Source organism: Mus pahari, chromosome 13 (genome assembly GCF_900095145.1).
Source record: "Mus pahari chromosome 13, PAHARI_EIJ_v1.1, whole genome shotgun sequence".
Lineage (NCBI taxonomy): Eukaryota > Metazoa > Chordata > Mammalia > Rodentia > Muridae > Mus > Mus pahari.
The window spans coordinates 25,957,342-25,984,068 of NC_034602.1; the positions used below are offsets into that span (position 1 = coordinate 25,957,342).

Genomic DNA, 26,727 nt, shown 5'->3' on the forward strand with positions numbered 1-26,727 from the left:
AACTCACTCTGTAGACCAGGCTGGCCTCGAACTCAGAAATCCGCCTGCCTCTGCCTCCCAAGTGCTGGGATTAAAGGCGTGTGCCACCATGCCCGGCCTGCTTTCTCATAACACTTAATATTTTCATACAAATGTATTTCACTTTGTGTGTGTGCATGTGTGCGTGGGTGTACATGGGTGCAGGTGTCCTCAGAGGCCAGAGCTTTCCATCCTCTGGAGCTAGAGTCACAGGTAGTTGTGAGCTAACTTCCTGTTGTACACGCTAGGAGTCACCCTTGGCTCCTCTGCAAGAGCAGCATGCAGTTAACCACTGAGCCATCTCTCCAGCCCCTCGTACTATTTTTAGATTTATATTTTATTTATGTGTAGGAATATTTTGTATGCTCTTATATATGTCTGCAGAAGTTGGAAGAGGGTGTCAGATCCCCTGGAACTATAGTTATGGATGGCTGTGAGCTACCATGAGAGTACCATGAACCAACTCAGGTTCCCTGCAAGAGCAACAAGTGTTCTTACCTGCTGAGCTATGTCTCCTGTACTATAATTACTTTTTTGGCTGTTTGTTTTGTTTTGTGTTTTTTGAGATGGGGTTTCTCTGTGTAGCCTTGGCTGTCCTAGAACTCACTCTGTAGACCAGGCTGGCTTTGAACTCAAAGATTTGCCTGCCTCTGCCTTCCAAGTGCTGGGAATAAAGGCATGTGCCACCACCACCCAGACTTTAACAGCTCTTAACATAAGCGTTTTTCTCTCATGGTATCAAATGTTTTGAAATGATCTTTATGTATGAGCTAACCGATGGACTTTTTGCATGAGTTTTGGACAATAAGATCTTTAGAGTTACTTTGTTGTACAGCTTCGAAGAGTGGAATTCCTAATTTACAGGGGATAAATATTTTAAAGATTATTGACAATTTTGTGGGTTTGTTTTGTTTTGAGAGTCTTGTGTAACTCAGGCTGGTCTCAAACTTGCTATATAGCTAAGTACGACTTTGAACTTCTCTTGAACCTTCCAACTGCTATGCCCCCCCACCCCCGTTTACTATGGTGCTGGGATAGAGTACTAGGCTTCAAGCACATTAGGCAAGCACTCTACCAACTGAGCTATACCCCCAGCCCATTCTTCTTATCATTGGTATACTTGTGCTCCCCCCACCCCCAAGGGAGAATGTACTCTGCAGAACAGTGGGAGGGGTTTGAGTCCCTGAGGGTAAGGGTTGGCCCAGGATGAAGGAAAAAAGGAAGGGAGCTAATTAAGAGGAAGGCAGCAGGGAGAGGAAGAATGATGAGCCACTAGGGGTCAGTCAGGGACGTGTTCTCTGTGGCTGGAGTCATGGAAGGCTGAAGCAGTAGGTGTATCTGTCGCCTTGAAGGAAGGGCTCATCTTTAAGGGTTCCTTGTCAGTGTTGGGGTTGATCCTTGTGGGATGGACCAAAGCATTTTGGTCTCAGTTATTGGTACGAAGAGTAAGCTCCTTGTTGGGAGGGCCGAGTCCAGGTTCTTGTCACAAGAGACAAGGATGACCTATTTGGAGTTGCTGGGTGCCTTTTATAGCTTAAAGCATTTAAGATGTTTCCAAGAGCGGAGGGGAAGGAATCCTGGGAAGGGTCCCAAGGAGTGGGGATGTCTACCCGTCCCGGGCTTCCGCCTCTCCCCTTCCACATCTCAGCTTGGTCTTTTACTCTTGTCTAGCATACTTGTTCATTTGAGCCTGAGCATCACAAGGGGATGATGGACGATGCACAAGTGGGAACCGTGCAGAACAGGGAAGTGTTCAAAAGTGACAGTCAGCTCAGATCTGAGCCCTCACCTTGCCCTTCACAGCTTCGGACATTAGCAGTCACTGGATTTCTCTGAACCTTCGAGTAGAATACTTTGCTCATGAGGCACAGTGTCTGGCACCCAGCAAGTGTGCTAGCTATCTTACAGGAGAGTTGGGGGCAGGGAAAACTGTAGACAGCAGCAATCAGATTTGGGCCTCTGGAGTTTCTCAGGCAGATAAAGAGATAAGAACTTTAGAGGCAGAGGAAGCAGCGTACACAAGCAAATAGACAGGAGCGGTGAGGTTAAAGGGCTCAGGGCTCGTTTTAGTACATAGGAACTCAGGCCAGCAAGAGCTACCTGGTGGGACCCTGTCTCCCCCACTTCTAACTCCCCCCAAAAAAGGTAAAGTGCTTCCTGCAAAATCTTGAGTTGGTTCTGTTGGATCCCCAGTGGAAGATCAAACTCTAAAGAGGTGTCCTGTAAACTGGGTGTGCTGTGCTTTAATCCCAGCACTCAGGCAGCAGAAAGTAGATAGATCTCTGAGTTCGAGGCCAGCCTGGTCTACAGAGTGAGTTCCAGGACAGCAAAGGCTACACAGAAAAACCCTGTCTCAAAAAACCAAAATCAAAACCAAAAAAACAGGGTAGAAAGTGAATTGGTTAGGCAGCCGTGGCACATTGGACCGCCTGTGTAGACTTCCTCAGTACAGCCTTCCTGGAGGATACGGCACTGCACAGCAGACCAGGAGGCTAGACCCTCTAAGCCAGGACGAGGCCTCGAAAAATATACACTGGCAGCTGGAGGCCTAGCCCCAGCCTGGCCTCACAGTCACTGACCTTCAATTTTATTTACAGCTAAGGGCTTTACTTTCTTTGAACACAGCCCAAGCAAGCTGGTCTTGAACTCCCTATGTGGCTGAGGCTGACCTTGATCTCCTGATCTTCCTGCCTCTGCCTCCTGGGAAGTGCTGGGATTATAAAAGAACACAATACCCAACCTGCAGTTTTAAATGGTCAAAATAAATAAAACAAATTCTTCCTCTTTTAATGACAAAAATGCTTACCCGTTGGCACTGCACAGAAATTGTTTGCTAGTCCTGTTCTTGGTCACTGTCTCCATTACAGTGAAGGGGTTTGAGCAAAGATGGTTGAGGTAATCTGAAAGGAGTTTCGAGCGCTTCCTAGTGTGCTGTTCTAGGTAGGTATCAGCTACTTTGTTCTAGCAGCCCTGGACAAACTGCTTTGTTACTGTAGGTTTTGGTGAGGAAACAGGCCCACGTCACTGTGAAAGAGGTCCTGCAGGGTCTGAACCAGGCTGACTGTCTCCTGGATAAGCATGAACCGGGGCACAGTGATGACTACCCAGAGAAGAGACAGAGAGAGCTTAGAGCAGCAACAGTTCAAGGCACTTGTGGGATGTGGAAGATGCAGGCATACAGATTGGGGTGGGGTGGGGGACTTCGAGTGAAAGATACTCGGTGGGGTAGAGCAAGAGGCACAAGGCTGGGGGTGACTCAGGCTCTAAGCTTGAGAGCTCTGTGGACACTAGCTGGACAGGACAGCTGGGGTAAAGTTGCAAGTCCCACTGGGGAACAGCACAGAAGCAGCTCAGGTTGCATTGTGGGGTCCATTCTCATCGCTTGCCTATAGCTGTGTTGGGATTTTAACAATCAAGCCTGTTGATTGTTAAAATAGTGTGTGCCTTATTCTGAGTATATGTGATGGTTAGACAGGTAGTTGGCACCTTTAGTGTGTCATTACTAATGGCTAGTGTATTTATTTGGAACAGCATATGACTTGAAATCATAAAGGCTGACACATTTAAAAAACAAAAAGACCTACAAGTGTGGACTTGTGTTCGGGAAATACCAAGTAGGAAGCAAATCGAGCCTGGGGAATTCAGAGGTGAGCTACAGAATTGGTTTTTGGGGGGTGGGTTGGAGGAGGCCAGGGTAAGAGTGAGAGCCATTACTCATTCCCACGGGGAGTCTGCTTTGATAACAGTCTGCTTTACTACAGCCCTCCCGAGCAGTCCTGTTTCCCACCTGACAAGCAAAGGTCAGGCCAGAGTTGCATAAAGCATCTCAACTGTGTTCTGCAACTGCCACAATCGCACCTGGCTAGGTCTCCAGCTTCTATGTTCTGGTGAGCAAATCTCTCCTCCAGCAGTGCTGGGCTAGCTCTATGGTATGCTTGCAGACAAATCTACCTTTACTTTAGTAAAGCCCAGGGAAGTTTGGGGTGTGGTCCCAGGAGAGAGGGTCACTCTAAGCATGGGTAGACCCTTAGCTTGTGATGACAGTCTTTCAGCCTCCCCTTGGTCTGCTGATGGGGAGACTGACCTTTGGAAATTTGCTGGGCAGGTGTGAAGGCCATCACCCTTTCTGCATCATAATCTCCACAGCTTCTATCTATGGCATGGAGGATACAGGTTGTTGGGGCAGGCAAGGGCACCTGCTTGCTTTGTTGTTCACTTCCTGCCATAGAACAGTGATAGAAATAAATACAGTCCCCACTTGTCCATGGCAGTGTCAGGGGTGTCTAGAGCAGAGCTAAGAAAATCTTTGGAAGGACTCAGCAACTTCATCGAGTCCTTGGCTCAAGGCCAGGCCTGCACTTCAACACAAGTATGATCAGTTGCAAACTCTGTAATGGACACAAAGCCGAGTCTATAAAACTTGACCCTAAAAAAAAAAAAAAAAAAAGTTTGCAGTGTAAAAAAAAACCCGCCAGGTGGTGGTGGCGCATACCTTTAATCCCAGCACTTGGGAGGCAGAGGCAGGCAGATTTCTGAGTTCAAGGCCAGCCTGGTCTATAGAGTGAGTTCCAGGACAGCCAGGGCTACTCAGAGAAACCCTGTCTTGAAAAACCAAAATAAAAATAAAAATAAAAAAAAAAAACTTGAGAATGCTACATCTGCCTGCTTGCTAAGTCACAGCAAATGGCCAGAGCCCAGCAAGTCACCCAGGAGCTCATGTAAATGCATGGCTTGAAGACTCTGCCTTTATAGCAGAACAGCAATGTAATTAGTATTAACATGGGGCTAAGTGAAGTTGTGCTTTGTCCCTTTTGGTCTTGTTTCTTTCTCTTCATCAGTGATTGTTTTGCTGTTTATTTTTTATTATTATTTTGCTGATTATTTTTTCCTGTTTGGAGATGAAAGACTATTTCTATTCATTTTGAGATTTCTCAAGATCCTTGGAAGTGCTGTAAGCTTGCCAGTCCCTCTGGCGATTGGTTTTGTTCCCATTAAACCTCTGTGGGGCTGGGAGATAGTTCAGTCAGTGAAGTGCGTGTGAGCCCCAGAAGAAACCCATGCTTAAAAAAGAAAAAAGTAGCCGGGCGTGGTGGAGCACGCCTTTAATTCCAGCACTTGGGAGGCAAAGGCAGGCAGATTTCTGAGTTTGAGGACAGCCTGGTCTACAAAGTGAGTTCCAGGACAGCCAGGGCTATACAGAGAAACCCTGTCTCAAAAAAGTAAAAAAAAAAAAAAAAGTAAAAAAGAAAAAAGTACCAAGCACAGAGAAGTGCGCTTGTAACCCCAGAACTAGGAGACCACTAATCCCAGGGGCCTGCAGGCTGGCCAGCCGAGCCTACTTAGTGAACCCTGGGTCAGTGAAAGAGCTCCTCAGAAAATAAGATGGGGGCTGGAGAGGCGGCTCAGAGGTTAAAAGCATGGCTGCTCTTCCAGAGGACCCACCCACATTCATTTCCCTGCAACCACATGGCACCTCACACCTGCCGTGTAGCTGTAGTTCCAGGGTTCCTGACATCATCACAGCCACACACAGGCAAAACACCAGTGAACACTAAAAAAAAAAAAAAAAGGATGCTCCTGTAGAACAGCACTGGGGACTGCCCTTTGATGGCCACATGTGCAGGGGCGCACACACACAGACAGACGTTAGCAGGCGCGCGCGCGCACACACACACACACACACACACAGAAAGACAGACATTACTTCCCTGTCCTGTTTGCTGCTTGCCACTCCTGCCTCCACCCTCAGAACTAAGTATGTCTTCATAAGAAATGTCTTTTCAAACCAAAAAAAAAAAAAAAAAAAACCACTTGGGAGGCAGAGGCAGGCAGATTTCTGGGTTCGAGGCTAGACTGGTCTATACAGAGAAACCCTGTCTCGAAAAAACAAAAAACAAACAAACAAACAAAAAAGAAATGTCTTTTCTTTGTTCACAACTAACAAACAGCAAAGCAAGCTAGATAACATGGGGGAGCGGACTTCAAGTGGTTACTTAGAGCCCCTCCCCCCATATACACAAATAATTTTTTCCCTGCCATGTCCCTCCATAGCAGATGACTGCCTTGAATCCCCTCCCAAGCCCTTACCTCAAACCTTCCTAGACCACTCTACCTACTGTGGTCTCCTGCTGTCACTGACCCACCACTTTTGCTGTCTTTCCTCTTGTATTTCTCATTATCCAGTAGCCAGATCCAAATCTACTTGTTAACTCTCTCCAATTAAGTCCAAGGGCTATTTTGTTCATTACAGATCGTGAAACATACCTGGTACATAGTAGTGAAAATATGGGCTTAGTATGTGTTGCGTTAATGAGTCCCGGAACGGCGGAGAGGAAACAAAGTCTCTCCGGGACCGCTTCCGGCCTCCCCTGGGCAGTGGGTACAGACTGCTGATTCTGGGTCCCGAAGACACTGCTGAAAAAGTGGACTCGGGGGAGCAGGCAGAGATATCGTACTAACATTTTTAATATAGTCTGATCAGGTCAATTCACATCACAAGGTCAACCTGGGCTTGCTCAAGTGTAACACAAATCAAGGTACACAATGTCTCTACCTGAGGTTCTCCCACCTTCCTGGCTCCCAACACCACTGAACCCTCTTCCTGATCAAACTGGAATTTTTTTTTAAAATTTTGCATAAAACTATTTCTTCCATAGACTTCAAACAACTAGCCAAGTTAATTATGGTACACCTAAACAAAGTTTAATACTAACCCTAATGTGTGACTGCGGTTTACAAAGAGCTCTGTGTCACCTGGGGTAGCTTTCAGTAGCAAATCACTACAACTGGTCCTAAAAATAACAATAATAAGAATTAGAGAATCAAAACCCAACAGCAAGTTGAATGGTTAAACTCAAGTAAGAACTGGAATTTGGGGTAGAGGCGTCCTCAGTAGGTGAGCTTGTCCTGGCCGTGAAATGTTAGCTTCCAGCAGCTCGAGAAGACCAGGGCCCACCTCAGAGGACACTCTGTATGGTCCATGGGATGCTGTAGGTTTCTGGCTTCCTTAAAAATAGTTGGCCATAAGAGGGTGGAGACCCTACTTAACTTCTTTTGAGGACAGAGGCAGGGGGGTGAGGAATGAAAGAAGTGGGAGGGACCAAAACTACTGAGCGAGGCCTGAGAGTGCCCTAGAGTCGGGGTGAGGACACCAATAACTGAGCACCAGAACTTCTGTCTTCAGACCACTAGAGAAACCCGGACTGGTGCTGCCTCAGAGGCCGATGGAGTGCTTTCTGCCCTTGTCCCATACTGGGTCTCTCAGTATTTCTACAGAGAGCATCAGATGAGAGTCTATTTCTAAGACCACAGCGGGTGGGGTAATGGAGGGAGGAAGGGGCAGGGACAGGGTTTAAAAATGAATAAAAATCTCTCAGCTACAGAACCCAAAGACATCACTTCCCTCCGCATTCACAGCATTGCTCAGCAGTCCCCAGCGGCTGTTCTGTGGGGACACAGCACGTCTTACTTCCCTTCAGGCCCCATGGGCTGCTGGTCCACCTCAGGATCCACTAAAGATGAAGCAAACGCTGACTGAACAATCTGAAATCCAAAAGACTCGAGAAGAGACATGTTCTGCTGGGGAGAGAAAGGTGAACCAAGGGCAGGGCCCAGGTCCCCCAAGGGACCCCCAAGGGCACGGACATGCACCTTCTGGATGTGTTTGTTCAAGTAGGACTTAGAACGGAAGAAGCTCCCACATTCAGGGCATGGGTACTTCTTCTCCCCGTCAGACTCCATTTTGTTTTTAGGGACTGCCACGTCGCAGGAGAAGGAGCCGTTGGCACTCTGTTTCTCTGGCGTCTTCAGGTCACTGGCGTCTGAGAGGTCACCGTAGGAATCGGAGCTCTCAATCAGATCCTGATGTGAGCATTTCTGGCCTTCTATGACAAAACAAAACAGGGCAGAGATGAGGCCAGGCATTAGAGCCATCCCCTCCTGGAGGGACCATGACATGCCAGCTCATAGGCCCTGGAGGGCCAACCCTGGCCAGTCACTAACCTGGCAGAACCCATGGGGGTTTGGCTGGTCTGATTAGGAGCATGGAATGCCTGTAGGAGCAAGATGACAGTGCCCTGGAGCCACCAGCCTCCCTCACTATAAACTCTTCATGAGGATATATGTGTAGAATTCACCATCACCTCAGCCTTCTTCAAGGGAGGAAGGCCAAGAAGGGATCCCCCTACTTCTGCCCAGAACAACCCAGAGATCCCCAGTCCTTAGGTGCTTCCAGAGGTGCCTCCAGGAGTACAAATGTTCTGACTATGATGAGCAGGTATCATTGGCTTGTCCCTCGATACACTAGTGGCTACCTTCACAAAGCAGGCAGAACCAGAACCATGAGTTCCTCTACTCAGCTAGATCCTACTGATGGCTCCCACGGCAAGCGACGCTTATTCAAGGCCCGCATTTCCACGTCTGCAAAGCCCTTTCCAGGGCCATATAGCCAAAGCACACAGATGAAAAGCAACTCTGAACAGCTGTCAGCTGGGGAGCCCATCTAGACCAAGACATGGATGGCCCTTACTGCTCTACCTTGCCTGGCCCACACGGTCTACTACCAACTACCAGCTTCCTGCCTGGGTCCAGAGAGCCATGCCAAGAAGGGAAGTCTGTGATGGGAGCATGGGGCATGCCATCTCTACCATCCGCCATGTCCTGGCAAAAAAGCAACAACATGACACCCCCAAACAACACGAACCAACAAGTTACCAGTGAGCCTGGAAACACTTGTCATACCAATTCCAAACCAGAGGCAATCAGGTAGCTCATTTACTGCCATGCGTCTCACAAATGCAGCCACTTATGGCAACCGACCATAGAAAAGCTAGCCGCTGGCTCCCTCCCACCCACAAGATCAACCAAGAAGAAAGCATTCAGCGCCAGGTCCACACAGGTCCTACAGGGCAATGGGCAGGATCTAAGCCCAGAGTAACTCGTCATGCATTGCTCCTCTTCCTGCCCTAGGGCAACCCTGGAGGGCTCCAGTCAATGGGGGCTAGCCAAGAGGAGGGAAGAAGGCTGGGGAAGGAGGCAGGCTGGATCAGCAGTGCCCTACAGCCTCACTCCCTGTCCCGGAGTGAGAAACCTGTGGCAGACCGTCCTAGAGAGCACTGCGATTCTTGCCTCCCCACCACCCGGCCCAGCGCCCCCACAACACAGTCTGCGCAGAGAAGCAAAGTGCAGAGCAAGGGGTCGCTTGCCTTTGTTGCCATAGGTCCTGGCGCAGTGGAACGCTGCTCCCCCATTCAGGATGGGTTCCTGGTGCCTGGAGACCTGGGGAAGGGGAACACCGTGGTGGGTTTTAACATGGACCTTTAAGTAGGAGGCAGAGGAGAAACCTAAACAAGACAAAAGGAGATGAGATCCCACAGCCAGCAAGAGATAGCTCTCTGCTCCCCATGCCTTTTCTTTGGCAGCTCTGGCTAGCATTCCCTGGTCAGCTGCACCTGCAAGGGGTTCTCTCCTTGGCTCAAAAGCATCTGCAATCATCACATGAGGCCATGAGGTTCAGGATGGAGAGCTCCACTGTCCACGAGTCAGTCAGCTTCTCTGCCCAGGCCAGCCACCTTGGCTCGCTTGGTGCCGCAGTAGCAGGTGGTCTGAGTGGATGTCCCACAGGCCCATGTCAGCTGCAGAGACCATGGTTAAAAATGCGATCAGATAAGTATATGGTACTCCAGCCAGCAGAAGCCTGCTTATAATGTAAAGGGAAACCAGAGGGAGACAAGTGAAGTCCCCAAGGAATGTTTCCAGAGGTCCCCTTTCTTCTACCTGTTGGAGCATGCTCTATTTTAACTTTTCCGCCTTCAGAACAATGACTTAAGAGCCGATTCCACCTTTTGAAGAACGAACGGAGGCAGCGTGTGTGACATCATGGTCATCCCTTATCCATGGTGGTCTTTGCAGTTTGGTTTTGGAAAATCCATCAAGTACACCCAGAATGATCTCTCGCCATCTTGATGTAGGCTCCACTTTACACCTCATGCTTTGGTCAGTTTAAGGCGTAAGTATCTCAAGTTGGAAGAGCAGATCTTGGGCCATTTCCACAAATGTCACAAGGCCTTTGGAGGATGACAGCCACAAAATCAGGCAATAAAATGACTTGTTTCACAAGAAAGAGGTATGCCATTGAATCTCACCATAGTCAAGGATCAGAAAGTACCTTTAGCAGGAACCAAAGCGTTTTAATATTATAAGGCTCACTTTGGGGGGTCAGTGCCCACTCTAGATCTGTCCAGCACATTCCTCAGGCACTTGCACTTCCATTTAAGTGTGTTTTATTACATGTATTTATTTACTGGGGGGGAGAAGGTGGAGGTCAGATGACAATTTGTCAAAGTTGGCTCTCTCATACCATGTGAGCCCTCAGCATTAATCCCAGGTCTTCAGTCTTGGTGGCAAGTGCCTTTACCCGCTGAGCCACCCTGTCCGCCCCTTGTTCCCTTTTAAAACTATAGCCACAGTGAGATTCCCCTGCTAAAGGTTCAGAGGTAGAAATGTATTGTGTGATTTCTGCATAAAACTTTTTAAAAAGTGTGAACTGCAGGGTGGAGCATCCCAGCACTTGGAAGGCAGTGGCAGCTGGGCCTCTCTGGTCTACAGAGAGTCCCAGGACAGCTGGGGTTACACAGAGAAACCCTGTCTCAACAAGCAACAAATCGAAAAAGCATGAGTTGCTATAGTACTCCTACATTGGCTCACTTTCTGGCTGTTGTTTGTGTGGCCCAGGCTTTCCTGAGGTCGTGGCCACCTCCTACCCCAGCTCCCCAAGCACAGAGAGTTTTGAACACTGCTTCAAGTGTGACAAAAGGTTCACTTTTTTTGTCTCTCTCTAAAGGTTTTCTTTTATTTTTTTCTTTTTTAAAGTTTTTTTCCAGACATTGTGTATCCTTGGCCGGGAACTCAGATTCGCCTGTCTCTTCTTGCCCCACCACTGCCCACCTCAAAGTTTCATTTTTAGGGCTGGTGAGATGGCTCAGTGGGTAAGAGCACCTGACTGCTCTTCTGAAGGTCCAGAGTTCAAATCCCAGCAACCACATGGTGGCTCACAACCATCCGTAACAAGATCTGATGCCCTCTTCTNAGCAACCACATGGTGGCTCACAACCATCCGTAACAAGATCTGATGCCCTCTTCTGGAGTGTCTGAAGACAGCTACAGTGTACTTACATATAGTAAATAAATAAATCTTAAAAAAAAAAAAAAAAAAAGTTTCATTTTTAAATCCTGATGGTGTCCTGGAACCCAACATGTTACACTACGTAGTCTACAGAGTTCCCCAAACTTTCTATCCACTGTAAATTATTACCGTACCCATTTTGCCAATGAATAGAGAAAAGGCTTAATGTAATTTTCATGCATGTAACCTGTATGGCCACCAACCATCAGAAGCTGACCTCACTTCAGAAACCCTAGAAATCCATGCTATCAGAGCTTGGCCCTTAACCACTGGTCTCCTGAAGGGTCTGAGGGTCTGAGCTGTAAAACCCCCTGGGACAGCTGCTTACACACCTTTGCAGCTAAGCCTGCCCACTTTTCTGGGTTCTAACTCAAAATAGTATAACTTTTTATTTTCCTTTCTATCTCTTTTTTCAGAATTGACACTCATTCATTCCTAATTTAAAAGGCGAGACCCTTCTCTTCTGCATCTCTCTTTTCCCAGCAAGCTACTAAGATTTACAGCTTGTTTTCCTATGTGATGGCTGATCTTGATTGTCAGCCTGGCCACCCCTGGAATTAACTAAAACCCAAGTGGCTGGGTACACCTGGGAGAGATTACTTTTTTCTTAATTAAATAATTTGAAGTGGGAATAAAATAATTTTAATCTGGGTCTTTTGAGGTGGGAAGATCCAATTTTCATCTGGGCCCTGCCTTTGGCTAGCAGCCTGTATATATAAAGGCCACAGAAGAAGGAAGCTCGCTCTCTCTCTCTCTCTCTCTCTCTCTCTCTCTCTCTCTGCCTGCTCTTACTCTCCATTACTCTTCATGGCAGGTCCATTCCTCCTTGGCATTGGCGCCTACTTCTTCGGGATTTTTTTGTATACCGAAGACCAGCTGAACATCACGCCCCGTGGACTGAACCTTCTGTTCTTGAGCCTTCTGTTGGCAGACAACTGTTGTTGGACTAGCTGGGCCACAGCCTTGAAAAGCATTCTAATAATTCCCCTTTTCATGCATCTACTTTTTCACATTCTATCAGTTCTGTCCCTCTAGAGAACTGGACTGATAGGCTCTGACATTTTTCTTTCAAACTCTTAATAAAATTGCCCTTGAGCTTCAAAACAAACAACAAAAATGTCCTCTGGACTTGTGTGATTATTATCACCACTACTGCGTGATGATAAGTGTGTTGTTAGAGTAGGCTGCCGGCAGACAACCTTGAGGACAGCAGGCAGTGGCAGTGGTCACAGAGGTAACCTGGGGTCAGAACAGCGTTTCCTTCTTAACACAGCTACTTTAAAGATGGACCAGAATCAGGTGCTGGCTTTCTAGACTCCCTGGAACGCGGTCCTGTGCTGTTCTTAAGTATTTGGCTTGGGGCCAGACATTCCTAAGAGGCAGGATGCAGTCAGGAATGGGTAGGCAAGACTAATGGGAAGAGACCGAGGCTCTTAGCCCTTTAAACACAAGCCAACAAGGTACAGTGGCCCCAGAAACCCACACAGGACATGAGAACTTTGTGAGGACACAATGCTGGCCGGCACTTCACAGGGGAATTTTCCTTTGGTGTTCATTCCTTTGGGGCCTCTGAAGTGGTATGAAGCCCTTCTCATAGCAAGCCAGGGCAGGCCCAGCACAATCCAAGTGAATGGGAAAAAGCACCAGGAACTACTATAGCCACTGTGCAGGGAGAGCTCTCTACCCCCAAAACACAGCAGGTACACAGTAAAAACACCCTGCATGTTCTAAGGAAAACGTAGCTGGGTCCTCCCGACTTTCCTCGGTTGCAGACTGTACTATCTATAGCAAACTCACTTGGCAAGTGACAAGACCGGATCCACAGCTGCCACTTAAAGCCCACAGCTTAAACACAGCCGTTCAGCAAGTCAAGTGCTGGAACGACACAGAGGCTGAGTTTCTGAGCTCACCCACCCTCTCTCTGACCACGAAGAGCTAAAGAGGACTCCATGATGTGATACGGGAGCTGCCCACATCAGCAGTTCCCTTCCTGTCCAGAAATGAAGTTTGTTAATGCCAAAAGTCACTGTTCTTCAGTTAGATTTTCTTGCCCTGTGGTGTCCATGCAATTCACATCCTCCCAGTCCTTGTCCATGCAGAGACTGAGGACTGCTTTCTCTATGTCCAAACAAAGGGGTCAGCTCCACCAGTGCACCTGAGACTGCCAATGCAGGAGAAAGGCACAGCAGCACTATCTGGCTACTGTGTGGTCATCTGACAGCAAGACGTTTCCTTTGTGCAGTTTTGGTGGTTATTTTGTCTTAGGATAGAAGGTCCTGGCTGGCATGGTACTTGCTATTTAGCCCAGGTGAGACTTGAATTCATAAGAATATCACCTCTGCCTTCCAAGTGTCACAGGAGTAAGCCACTAGGCCCTTTCTCCTCTGTAACAAGGTCTCAACCTGTGCAGTCTTGCTTAGCTTGGAATCTGAGCTGTCTTCTCACCTTAGACTCCCAAATGCCAAGACTATAAGCAAGAGGACAACTTTGAGGCCAGCCTGGGCTTTATGGCAAGGCTGGAAGGATGGCTCAGTGGTTAAGAGCACTCCTTTGTAAAACACCCAGGTTTGGTTCCCAGCACCCACATCTCAGCTCACGACCACCTATATCTCCAGTTCTAGGTGATCCAATGACTTCCATGGGTTCCTGCAAGCACATGGTACACATACATACACTCATACAAACATATATATACATAAAATTTAAAAATAAGTATTAAAAAATAACAAAGCATTGAGACTGAAAGCTTTCAGAAGACACTTGTAAGACATCTGATTCAGGGCTGGTGAGATGGCTCAGTGGGTAAGAGCACCCGACTACTCTTCCGAAGGTCCGGAGTTCAAATCCCAGCAACCACATGGTGGCTCATAACCATCCGTAACAAGATCTGATGCCCTCTTCTGGGATGTCTGAAGACAGCTACAGTGTACTTACATATAATAAATAAATAAATCTTTAAAAAAAAAAAAAAAGACATCTGATTCAGTCTTAACTGAGAATACTGGGCGTGCCTGGGACTGACCATAAAGTTTGGACATACCAGGCAGGTGCCACCACTGAGTCACAACCCCAACTCTCAGAACATTCATTTATTTAAGCCTGGCAGAGCCCCTCCTTCTCCACCCTCTTGTTGGTTTTGTTGGCATCGGTGTGCTGCTGTTGTTGCTTGGTATTTCTGCCGAAGAATGAGTCCAGAGATACTCTTCCACAAAGGCTCCAGTCCTCCCCTCAGTGCTTCTCTCTTCTGAGTACCCAGTGCGAGCTAGACTTGGGGGAGTGGGTCTTCCTGCAGTGGACTGCACTTCGGCGGTCATCTCCACATCCTGGCCACACGGCTTGTGGCTACTGTTGAATTCCTCTTTGCAGATCTTGAGGAACACCGTATTGTGGTGGGCTAACCTCCCTGCTGCCCTCACCTTGGCTTCCTCATAGCCCTGAGTCTGCTGTCCTGTACCAGTTCCTTGCCTTATTCCATCATCTGGGCAGGACTGTCCGGTGTGGGGGATTTTTTTAAATTTTATTTATTTTTCTTTTTTTTTTTTTGACTTTTTGATTTTGTTTTTACTTTTTTGTTCAGTTGGTTGGTGATTTGGTTTGGTTTGGTTTGTGACAGGGTTTCTCTGTGTAGCCCTGGCTGTCCTGGAACTCACTCTGTAGACCAGGCTGGCCTTGAACTCAGAAATCTGCCTGCCTCTGCCTCCCGAGTGCTGGGATTAAAGGCATGCGCCACCACCGCCCAGCTGAACATCCTTCACCATTTTTAGCAGCTCTCAGCTCTGCCCACTGAGCCAGTTCTGGAACAGGTAACTTTATAGGAATCTTGACAAAGTCCTGCAGATGGTGCACTGTAGAAAGTTTAGCATTACTTGGCAGTACTCTCTGGAAGCTGGGTGAGGATGAAGCAAGGTTAAGAAGCCAGCTGTCTTAAGACCGGAGCATCCCCAATTGAGGCTGTCCCCACAACACTCCTTGTCCTCACCAACCCACCGTTTGCCCCTAGAGGGAAACAAGAAGCAGCGGAAGCTGCTAGAGCCTTTGTGCTGGCGTTCACAGCAGGTTTGCTAGTGGAACGAGCAGCAATGATCAGTGACATCAAGGCAAATCTGAGGTGGCTGTGTGTAGTCTTTGAACAGCACCTGGTTCCAGAACTCCAATAAAACCATCCACCCAGCGAGAGTACCTCCATCAAGAACTTTGGGACCCGTGGAGACAGCACCCTATCCATACCACATTATCATCGAGCGTTACGGAACCATTTTACCATTTCACAATGTAAGCACAGGCACCCCGAAGGGACAACTCTGGATCCAGGGAACTATGAGCCACCTCCTCTTAGAGTCTCACGGCAACCCCATGAGATGGAAAGGGGGAGAGTCTAATCACTTCTGAGAAGCAGCAGCAAGCAAGAGAGCCCAAAGCTACCTGGAAAGGGGCTGGAACTAAACCCTGAGTCTCCTCACCCTGATTCCGTGCTCACCCTGCTATAGACTAGACTTACAAAAACACCGACACAAGAGTGCCCAAGAAAACAAGCCACATGCCCAACCGGCCAACGCAAGCGTAGGAGGCGAAAGAAGCAGTCTCTGGCTCCCACAATGGCCGCCCCAGCCTCCTTAGCACAGACTCTGTGCTTACAAACAAACTCACAGCACAGCACTTCCAACAGCCGACTCAACCCAGCAGATCCTCGGACATGCCAGACGGAGTTCACCCAACACTAAACTGCAGCCCTGGTGGGCTCGACACTGTCTCGGCAAACCTTGGGCTCAGGCACACTGCCCTGCCCAGCACACTGCCCTGCCCAGAACTCTGTCCGCTTCTGCCTTTCCTTGGGGCCACAATCCACTTGGAATCTCTTCTAAACATTTATACTAGAAAGCTTTTGTCTCTTGTCCATCTCCAGAGCCAGCCTTTTTGCCAGTGAGTGGCCAGGTTTTATAGCCCATTCAGGCTAATGACTCCCAGCCAACCCTGCTAAGTCTGTTTGTGAATCCATGCATCCTGCCACTTGAGCAGGTGTATCTACCCTGGGCTTGGGACTCACGTGAGTCTCTCCTTCCGTTCCCATCACTAAGTCTCTTGGAAAGGAAGAGGTTTCAAACAACTAGCTGAGTGATGTGGTCCAAGCCTCCTGAGGGCATTTCTCATTCAGAAGAGAGGACGGGCTCCCCACAAAAGCAGGCCCATCCTCTGAGTGAGGAAACAGTGGGGAAATTACCTCGGTTACAGATGCTGCAGAAGTTGCTGGGCCCCTCACTGTGCTTCTTCAGGTGGTCTGCCATGTACGCTGCCCGCAAGTACTTTCCACACACCTGGCAGGGCACCTTGTCTTCATGACAGGCCAGGTGGGAGCGCAGGCGGTCTCGAGTGGCAAAGGAGGCATTGCAGGTCTGCGTGCAGAAAGGAGAACAGAGTGAGGAACAGGACCTCCTGCCCGTGACCATGCAGGCCTGGCCAGCCTGTGAAATCAGTTCCTTTAGAAGGCTGGACAGTGCAGCATGGCTCTACTAGCCATGCCAAGTGGCTGCCCCTCCTTCCCACAGTGCCGTCTCATGGGGTATCTGAGTCAGAATTACTGGTTCTTTACCACAGGCAAGCTCACAACATTGCCAGCCAAGGCCTACGTGCTTCTACTGAGTGGAGAGAAGTGTTTATTCATGTCCCCACCCCTTGGTCTCTGAGACAAGGTCTCATGCAATCGGGGCTAAGCTGACTCAGGCAGCTGAACTTGACGTTGAACTGCAGCTCCTTCTGCAGGGCTAGGATCGCAGGTGTTCACCTCCACCGCTATTCACTCTTAACCACAAAGCACTTACTTTAGGAGCACTGGCCGTGAGTTCTAGCATAAAAGCCAGGCTTCCTGTTCTCCACCTCAGGGTTCCCCTTACTGCCTTATCCACAGAATCCAATGTGTCCATTTCATTCAAATATGACATTCCTGTTGCCACAGGGAAATGGAAACGGCAGGACAAAAGTACAAAGATAACAGTTCCTAATATTCTTGTAATGTGAATAAAAAAGCAGCATATGAAATAAATGAATGTCGGTTCTGCCGAGGTGAGAATGGAGAAGCAGACTGTGCGGTGTCACTGTGGGAAAGCGGCGGTAAGAACAAGGACAGGGCCACCACCGGCACCATTGAGCAGACTCTGAGTGCAGACTGAGAGAGACTTTTGCCTTGTGTAGTTCACGCACAGGGCAGCCCTCACACTCTAGCAATGTGTAGCCACTGAAAGGCACAGCCCTGCACGACTCACGGCCAGGTCACCCTGAGGATGAAGGTCTAGCTCCCTAGCCATTATCTCTCCCCAACATCCCTTCCTCTGTTGGGGGGCATGCAAAGGCTGGGGTGCCTTGGGGAACACAGAATGTCACAAAGGCCTTGAAAAAAGGCGGATCCAGTGGCTTTTAAGCTATTTTGGTTCCATAGGGATGCCTCGGGGCTAACGTCAAACTGGACTTATTTCTCTTCTGTGTTGCTCTCAGCTCTAGGACTGTGGGTGAAAGCAGCTTTAACATCTGAGGAAGAGGAGCCATTCCGTTAACTTGCTAGAATGCAGCTGCCTCTGTTTCCTGGTTAGAAGTGCATCTCGATAACCTGAAATCTCAAGGCGAGTAGTGTCAGAACACCATCAACATTCGTGTGCCGAGCATGCACACACCATTGATCTTACTCTAGGGTCCAAGCACAAGGTCGACAGCAGTGCTGTGAAGGCAGAAGATGCCACAGTTTGCCTCAACCCCAGATATGTGCATCGCATGCTTCCCCGTTCCCCATAGTCACAGGTAAACGGTACTAACTTAAACCAGACAACTCATCCCGGTGAAACCCTGCTTCTAACCTTTAATCTTGTGACAAAGGAAGCTTAACTTTGGAGAGTGAACTTGCCCAAGACACAGGACTCAGGTACTAGAGAAAGGAACAATCTAAACACCTGGACCAGACCAGTCTTCAAGTAGTCCTCCCAGCTAAACAGGGGTATCTTGGTATTGAACAATTTACAGCTGGGCAGACACACATCCTATGAGAATGCAGGATGACTGAGTTGAGAACAGGCCTCTTCTATGCCCTTAGCATTTCTGAAGTCAATACAGGTGCATTCTGTGAAAGAAAGGAGTCAACCCTGACCTATGTACTTGGTATCCAGTTCTGTCCTGGGGCAAGATAGTGCAGGCCAAGTCCAGCACCTGGGCAACCCAGAAGGCATCAGGAGGACCACACTCAGGCATCTAATGACACAGTGAGAGCCCACAGTGACAGGGAATTCAGTCTTCCAAGTAGACTGCAATCGGTAAACCGTGGAAAGGTTCTTATAAATACCCTGGGAGACTGTGAACATGCTCATTTATCCAAGGACAAGAGCTGCTCTGCCAAAGATCCAAAAACTACCCTAACCCTGCAGCTATTGAGTGGGGGTGGGTTTTTGTTGTTGTTTTGAGACAAGGTCTTACCACATAGCCCTGGCTGTCCTGTAACTCACTCTATAGACCAGGCCACCCTTGAACTCAGAGATCTGCCTGCCTCTGCCTCCTGAGTGCTGGGATTAGAGGTGTGCACCACCTCACCCACCAAGGAAGTCTAAAGTCTCAGAACTCAGGGAACTGACGTGAACCAGGTGGGAATAATCAGGGTTCTTCCCTTTTCCAGAGAGAGGAAGCCCATGGCGGGAAAGATACCTTGCCTTGTTTACCAACCACTTGGGATCTTTCCTAGAAAGGCTTTGCCCTGTAATACTTTAGTACCCAAGATAATGGACAGCGAACCCTCCCCAACTGGATTAAATATTTGGGGATTAAGCAAAGTTAAAACCACAGATGCAGCTGGTGTCCCCTACCCTGTCCTCCACTGATTATCTCTTAAGGAACCCGGAGCAAACATAATTAGGGACTTCTGCTGGGGTAAAGAAGCTACAACAGAAATGACCACCTTGTCACAAAGCCAACATAAAGTAGTTGTTGGTGTCCCTGTTCAACTAATCCTGTGACTGGAGTCCCCAGGTTTTCCTGTGTTAAGTCCAAGTCTGGACCAACCAGAACTTCAGATAACACAGAGCATAAAACAGGCTGGTCAGGAGAGCCTCAAGGGGCTGAGTGAGACAGGCCTTAAAGAGGCCACCCAGAACCTGAGTCTCAGAACTCCCCATCCTGTGGACAGGGAGTAAACAGACGAGCCTTGAAAGGAAGCCAGGCAGCCAATGGCACAGTGTGACTACCTGTTGGCTTTAAGTGCCTACTGTGCCCACAGCCAAGGTTCACACAGTCTGCTGTTAGGAGGCATAGTAACACTACTTGCTACTGCTCTTCCCACATTCCCTAAAGCTTTCAGGCCTGAGTGGAACCCCAAGAACATTAGCGCATCCCAAGCCCAGGCAGCCTTGGCAGTCTGAAAGCAATAGGGTGCATTTTGCAAAGCCTCCTGCAGCCAGGAAAAAAAATCTAGGGGCAACACATGAAAGTCCAGCTCCACTGGCTTTAACCCCTTTGTGCGCCCTCATCTCACCCTTATTTAACCAGTCTCAGACATGGGAAGATGTCTCAGTCTCAGAAGCAATGGGAGATGGCTGAGACAATCCAGTCTCTCAACTCTGGCTAAATTCCAGGTCCAGTCAAAGGCTGGGGCTTGTTAGACCTGATAAGGGAGACTCAAGCCTGAAGCTCCCTGCCCCTTATCTTCCAAAGGCTTTTCTATCAGTCTGAGTAACTGGCCCCTTTTATCCTCTATGGCAGTGTGACAGTCAGCACACCCCTTGCTGGGTCCTCTTTATAAGGCTCTGGCTACAGGGTCAGGTCTGTGAAATTGTGTGCTGAAGGCAGAGTCAGGGCAGGAGCTCATATACCAAGGGACAATGGTGCCAGTTGTCACGACAGACCAAGGACAAAACACACAAAGCCTCAAATGTTAGAATGAAAACTTTTATCATAGATCCTGATCTCCAGGCAGTCTGCAGGGACTAAGGGACACACCAAGGGGCCCTGGGAGAGGGAGTGTCTACCTGCTCTGTCAGCCCCTAAATCCATGCTATCACAATACAATACTGGTTAGTTTAGTTCTGAGCAGACCAGCTAAAAAAAAACCTCAGCCAAGAGAACTCACTAGCCAGACCTGAACGCAGGCCTAGTGAGACGAAGCGTTCAGCTGCACAGCCAAACCTAGTTAAAGCTGTACTGGACACTTCTGAATGTAGGGTGATTTCCCTCCACCCACCCAAGTAGGAGGAGGGTGACCAGGAACCCCAGTCAGTGTGAAAAGTGAGGCCAGGGGAAGGGACACAGAAGCTGGGGCTTAACTCCCTAGAACTCCCAACTTCTAGATTCCCCAGACCAAGTTGGCTGCCCTGTTGAGGTAGGGAAGGGGAGAGGAGAGCATTCAGAAAGGAGCATGAGCCTACGGGGGAAGGGGGACGGACCTTCAGAAGGTGGTCCATCCTATCACTACTTGAGAGCTTTGAGCTGGGGAAAATGATAGGATATCTTGGGAGGATCTGAGAGTGTTGGGCAGGAACCATCTTGGTAGCTATCCTCTGCCAAAAGCAGGGGTCTCCAGCCAGCCACCATTGCCTCCACCTCTCCAGAGGGACCCAGGCTAGCCTACAGGCCATTGAGTAAAAGGCCGGTTGCCCTCAGGGGTTGTCCATCCCTGTCTCAGGTATCCTGGTGGGGCTGAGCAGAAGAGTGCATTGCTGGAGTGTGCTGGACTCAGGCTTTCAAGGGCTGGAAAGGACTTTTTTAGAGAGAGGGAAAAGGCGGTATCAGGAACTGAATGGGACGACCTCCACAAAGCAGGCTGGGCAAAGTCCCATGATGGCAGGTCGCTAGGAAGAGGTTCCAGGGGCGGCAGGCCGCTGCTGCTCCCAACCCACACCTGGAAAAAGGGCAGAGAGTGCAGGTTACCCCCCCAGGCCACCGGGCACACCCCCACTGCCCTCTGGGTTTCTCCTGTCCTGTCTGAGGCTGCTCAGCACACTACCTGGGAGTCAGAACGTGCCCTGTGACAAGAGAGATCAAAGATGGAGCGGCAGAAAGCAGCAAGGCAAAGGCAGATTCCAGCAGGCCTATCTGGAGTCAGCATCCTTGGGAACGGCTGCCTGGCTGAGCATCTGTGAGCAGTGAAGCCCTAGTCCTGGAAGCTCTGTGCTGCTGCGCAAGGCCATTCCTCCCTATACTCTCCTGAACCCACCCGTGCCAGCAGGTTAGGAGAAGCAGGTATCCCCTGGCAGAGGTTGTAGGATAGCTCATGTCACTGCCTTGACATCAGTTGAAGGCACTTGCCACAGCAGAAGGGTGATAACCAAGAAGACAGTGGTGTACTTTGCATCACACTGAAAAAAAAATGCTCAGAGGCCTTCTAGGTACCAGCAGAGTCCCCAAAGAGAGTTCCAGCAGACAGGAGAAAATCCAGTCCAGCCTTCCTTCCCTACATGATTCCACACTGGAAGAGATGCCTTGCTCGCTCTTGCTGTCTGTGTTGGAGATGGGACCACCCTCTCCCTACCCGCAGCCTCTTCTGCCACGCTTTCTCCACTGAAGGAACCCACTCGGCTCAAACCAGGGGAAGGGTCGTTGGCTGGGCCACCGGAAGCCCTTTTGAAATCCCTACAGTTCATACAGATTACTGGGAACCAGCAGCCAGGCCCAGCTAGGTGTCAGATCCACCATGACAACACTTGTGTGGTGTGGCCCACCAGCCAATGCCCGAAAATGCCAGGACAGGAAAGCTAAGCAACAGAACGGAGGGAAAGACCACGGAGACGAGAAACGAGTGACCAAAGAGTCTCATAGCCCTGGGGAAACAGAGGAAGCTGGGAATAGAACAAAGGAGGCCCGAGGGAGCACAGGGGCGACCAGAGTGGGGGTGTGTGCAAAGCAGTGCTCAGGCCACGGCTGGGGGACAGCAGCATCTTTCCACCCAACTGCCCCTGGCCCAGTCCCTACCTGACACTTGTGAGGTCGCTCGGAAGTGTGCACCTGCTTGATATGTCCATTCAAGTGGTCCGGCCTGGAAAAGAGATCAACAGACTTTAAAAACAAGACATCAAAAAAGATGGGCCAAACTTGGCCAGCCTCCCTCCACCACCACCACCACCCCAGCAAGACAAAGACAAAGTCACCACCCAGCCCTAGCCCCAGGGGCCCAAGCATCTCAGCCACCCCCTTCCCGGGGGGGGGGGGGGGGGGGGCAAACGTTCCCCTCTGATCTAACTAACCCAACCCCACCCCACCCCCACCCCCAGCAGAAATTCAATGACTCCTAGGACCTGAGGCAGCAGCTTTAGAATGACACGGGGATGCCTTGCCCAGCCTTTCTGGGAGGGGTGGGTGTGGGACTCATTGTCCAGACTAAAGCCCCTTAGAAACACTGCATTCCCCTCCCCCCAGCCTCTCCCGCCACCGCAGCCAATGAATGCCACCCGGATGGAATTCAGTCCCCAGAGGCCAGGATGGAGCTTTAAGTCCCCAGCTGGACTGGCAAGCCAGATGCCAGCCAGAGCAGGTGGGCAGGGGCCGTCTGACCGGTAAGACTGGTTCCTATGTGGGGCCTCTCTGGGGGAGTTCTGTCCCTATGATCTCTCACATACACGATCCTTGGGATTTCAGTTAAAACCAGCCTTTTATTCAATATTCTCAAACCGGGAGAAAAACAAAAACAAAACCAGCCCTCTGCTCCCAGGCAAGTCTTCAGTCCCCAAGAAGGCTCACTAAAAGTTGAAAAGGTCTGTCCTGAGAACGGACGACCTGTGGGTCCACTGGATTCTGGAGCCACCAGGTCAGAGCCCATCAGATTCCAGTATTACTACTGCAAAACAGCCCTGCCTGGCCGGCTTTTATGCCTCTCAAACCTAGGGTCACATGAGGGGCAAAGCTGGAACCTACTGCTGCAGGCCAGCCTGCCTGCTCAAACTGGTGGAGGATCTGGGCCTCGAGAGTGTAAGGAGTCCTAGACACACTTGTTCAGTTCCTCCCCCCCCCCCCAGCCATTCAGGCGGGGAAAGTCGAGGGAGGAGCCCAGCCTCCCGCCCCCAGAGGGGGCCCCACGCCTGGTGCCGGAAACACAAAGGGAACCAGGGGAGAAGAATGGGGAGGCCCAATGGCTCTGGCCTAAGGAATCTGGCCCCTTCCTACAGGCCCCCGGGTGGGTGAAGCTAGTAGGGCACCCTGGTACCAGAGAACTTGCCTGAAGGCATAGATGCAGCTCTTGGCCACACCATCTCAAAGCCAGAGATTTAAAACATTTAAACATGGTATGCTCTATGCTCTATTAAGGTCCAGTGACCCTCTACCCCCACAAGATCCACATCCCCAGATCTGTCTCAGAACTAAGATAATACACAGCAGGGAGTTGGGGGGGGAGGATGCCACCTCACCTGGAGAAACCTTTCCCACAGCTCTGGCAGATGTACGGTTTGCCCACTGACCCATCATGGGACCTCACATGGTACGACATACGGTCTTTTCGCTTGAACCGCAGACCACACACCGGGCACGAGTAAGGCTTCTCCCCCGAGTGGGACAGCTTATGCCGGTTGAGATGGTACACATCTCGAAAGATCTTGCCACAGATCTCACAAGCCACTTGCTTCCTGGTCCGGCTCCTTTTTCTGGGGCCGTCGGGGTCCTCGGAGATGGGTAACCCATTCTCACCCAGCCTTGGAGGAGGAAGATCGATATAGCCCAACTGGAGGCTTGTGACGCCGTGCTGGGCCTCATGTTGCCGGAGCCGGTTGGCGTCAGTGAACACCTTCCCACACAGGCCACATGGAAGGATGCCTGCTTCCCTCAAGCCCCCTGGAGACCCAAACATGGAGTCCAGCAGGTTGGCCTTCCTGGGGCGTCCCCGGCCTCGCTTGCTAGTCAGTGGAGGTGCACTGGATGCCACATTGGGGAATGGAGAAGTCAGTAGTTGAGGGGATAGGGGTCCAGCCACCATGGGCAATCTGTCCACTCCGGGTAACACAGGCAGGGAAGCTTGGCCCGCAATAGCAGCACCTGTGGCCCTGGCAGCCTCCTCCTCGGGCTGCATACTGCCAGCAATACCGTTACTGTTGGCTGCCATAGCTGCCCCGTTGGTCATGTCCAAAGGGAAGCCCAAGTCAGAAGTCCCAGGAGGGCGAAAGAGCATGATATCAGCCCGGGCAGGGGGCACCAGGATCTGCACGTTGGACTGTTTGATTACTTCCTGGCAGATCTCGATGACCGACCTCATCAGCAGGAACTTGGCGGCCGTCATGAGCTCGGGGAAGCTCTCTAGGCGCACAACGATTCGGGACGTGTAAGCGAAGTCCAGGATGTCTCCGAACACTTTGGAACTGATGGTGTGCATCTCCAGTTCGCGGCTGCCTCCAGCCCCGCCGCCTGGAGCCGCCGCCGCGCCTCCCACATCAGCAGGACCACCGTCTGCAGCTCCGCCGTCGCCTAACTGGGCGCTGAACACAGACTCAAAGTACTCGCTGCAGGCAGCCAATACGGCGCGGTGCGCTGGGAAGCTCTCGTCGCCTACCCGTAGGAGCACATCGCAAAAGCGCCCGCCGTTTTTGCGTTGTTGGTTCAGGTTGTGCAGCATCTCCGTACTGTGTCTGCTCACCTGGTAGGTGTAGCAGCCCGACGGACCGCAAGAAGCGTCGTTGACCCGCTCCATGGTCGCTGCACCTTCCCCACTCGCCGGGCCGGGCACCCGCCAGTCCCTTGTCCCTTCCCTTAGGCAGCGAGACGCCTTGTGCAGCGGACCACTCACACTCCCGGCACGTGCGGCCCAGGGCTCGGTAGTACTCTCAGGTGCGCCCAGCGCACACGCCCCCCGCTCTAATAAAAAGGGCTAGACCCAGCGGGGCACTGCCCCCCACATAGCCGCCCTTAACCTCCGCCGGACCCGCGTCGCACTCCCTCTCCGCCTGCCCGCCTCCCTCTCTAGGTCTACCTTCCAGGGGGTAAACGAGCGAAGAGGTGCGCCCCTCCTGCAAACGCGGCTGCCACCTCCCCTCCCGCCCGCCAGGCGGCGCCGGCGCGCGGCCAAAAGGCGCGCGCGCGCGCGCGGGGAGGAGGAGGGGTCCGCCGCGCAAGCGCAAGCGCGCGCTCCGAGGCTTTTCCCGGGCCCACTGGGGGCGCGCGCTGCGTCCCCTGCAAAGCGCGAGCCGGGGTGGGGGCGCCGGAGCAAAGGAAACAAAAGGCGAAGGCGAAGGCGGCGGTCCGCGCGCACAGGGGCGGTGGCGTAGGCCGAGTCTTGGAGCCCGGCGAAGGCGGCGGCCGAAGCGAGCGGGTGGCAGCAGCAGCAGGGTGGGCCCTTTCCCAAGCCAGGCACGAGTGGCGGCGGCGCTGCGGCCCCAGGCTCCGTGCGTTCGGAACGGAGGAAAGATGGCAGCGGCTGCACTTCCTCTTGCACTTTCACCCCTGGGGGGAGGAGAAGGAGGGGGCGATACCAACAACACCCCCCCCAGCTTGCAGAAAGAAAAAAGCAGCGAGCTCGGCGTGGGGGGTCTCGGTGGCCCCGGCCCAGCACGTGCGCATCGGGCTCCCTAGCCTGAGCCGCCTAGCGCTGCAAACTTTCCACTTTCTTTGTGCCGAGCGCCCCCCCCTCACCCAGCGGAGGATGCACGTCCCCCATTCCCTATTTATACAACCCCCCCTGCAGCTCCGCTCCCCCCGCTTCCTGCCCCCACTCCCCAGCTCCGCCAATGCTAGCGCAGCCTGATCCTCCGCCTCCCCACCCCGCCCGCGGGGCCGGGGGCTGCAGCCTCAACCCCCCCTCACCCCCCCCCGACCCCGACCAATACGATCTGAGCGCCGAGCCAGCAAACCAGCTACAGCCGCCCCTCCGCTGCCCGCCCAGAGTGTAGGCGAGCGTGCGGGAGGGGCGGCCAGAGCCTGTGGATCTGAGCCCCCCCAGCCTGCCTTGCGCACCCGCAGGTCGGACGGGCATCAGCACCCTGCCTAGTTCTCCTTTGATGGCCGAAATCCCTAGAAGTCGGCTGAGACCTCCAGCTCTGCTGCCCTAGGAAGGACACGGGATCCCGACCCGACGCAGGCGGAACCTTCTGCCTGCCTCACACTGACCGAGGCAAATGCCCGGCACGCCTGGATAACTAGAGATAGGTCGTTTTCCCCACCCACCGCTACTTGGGCTTTGTGCCCCAGGGAGCGTGAAGTCGCCAGCCAGCTCAGAGAAGGGACAGTATGATGGCGATGGACAAAATCAACGGCCCCTGCATGTCCCAGCAGTTTTGTAAGAAAACTAGAGAATCCAGAGATCAAGAAGCTCCCCTCGATCTTCCCCAAGCCAGAAACTTGCTTCTTAGCCCTTGCCGCCCGGCAAAATGCCGGCCACTCTGACCACGGACCGCGCGGCCAGGCCTGAGCGCTTTGTCCCTAAGACGCCTGAGGATGCTATTAGGCGAGGGTTGGACACAGGTTCGTCAGCTTAGGCTGTCGCTGAGCTACTGATCTCAGAGCCTGTAGGCAAAGCACGTGTACGGGCGCGAAGTTCCCACAGTTGCAAGAGGAGCGAAGTACGCATTCCAAACTTTGCACGGTTCCAA

General features: G+C 51.3%; 1 protein-coding gene across 7 annotated transcripts; it reads right to left on the reverse strand.

Moving 5' to 3' along the window:
• Nucleotides 1-6,465: 6,465 nt before the first annotated feature.
• Patz1 (POZ/BTB and AT hook containing zinc finger 1) lies at nt 6,466-25,692 on the reverse strand. Of its 7 annotated transcripts, XR_003844996.1 has the most exons (6): nt 23,563-25,692; nt 22,133-22,196; nt 20,971-21,062; nt 16,419-16,590; nt 9,222-9,294; nt 6,466-7,901 (listed from the first exon to the last, which is right to left on the reverse strand). XR_003844996.1 is itself a non-coding variant. In XM_021210373.2 (5 exons), exons 1-5 carry the CDS (start codon nt 24,831-24,833, stop codon nt 7,868-7,870), a joined length of 1,614 nt encoding a protein of 537 aa, XP_021066032.1. In that variant the 5' UTR covers nt 24,834-25,692; the 3' UTR covers nt 6,466-7,867. The 7 variants fall into 7 exon arrangements, 6 of the variants coding, with proteins under 6 accessions (XP_021066032.1, XP_021066030.1, XP_021066034.1 ...); XM_021210373.2 differs by lacking the exon at nt 20,971-21,062; XM_021210371.2 differs by lacking the exon at nt 20,971-21,062 and having other exon boundaries at nt 9,222-9,359.
• Nucleotides 25,693-26,727: the final 1,035 nt, after the last annotated feature.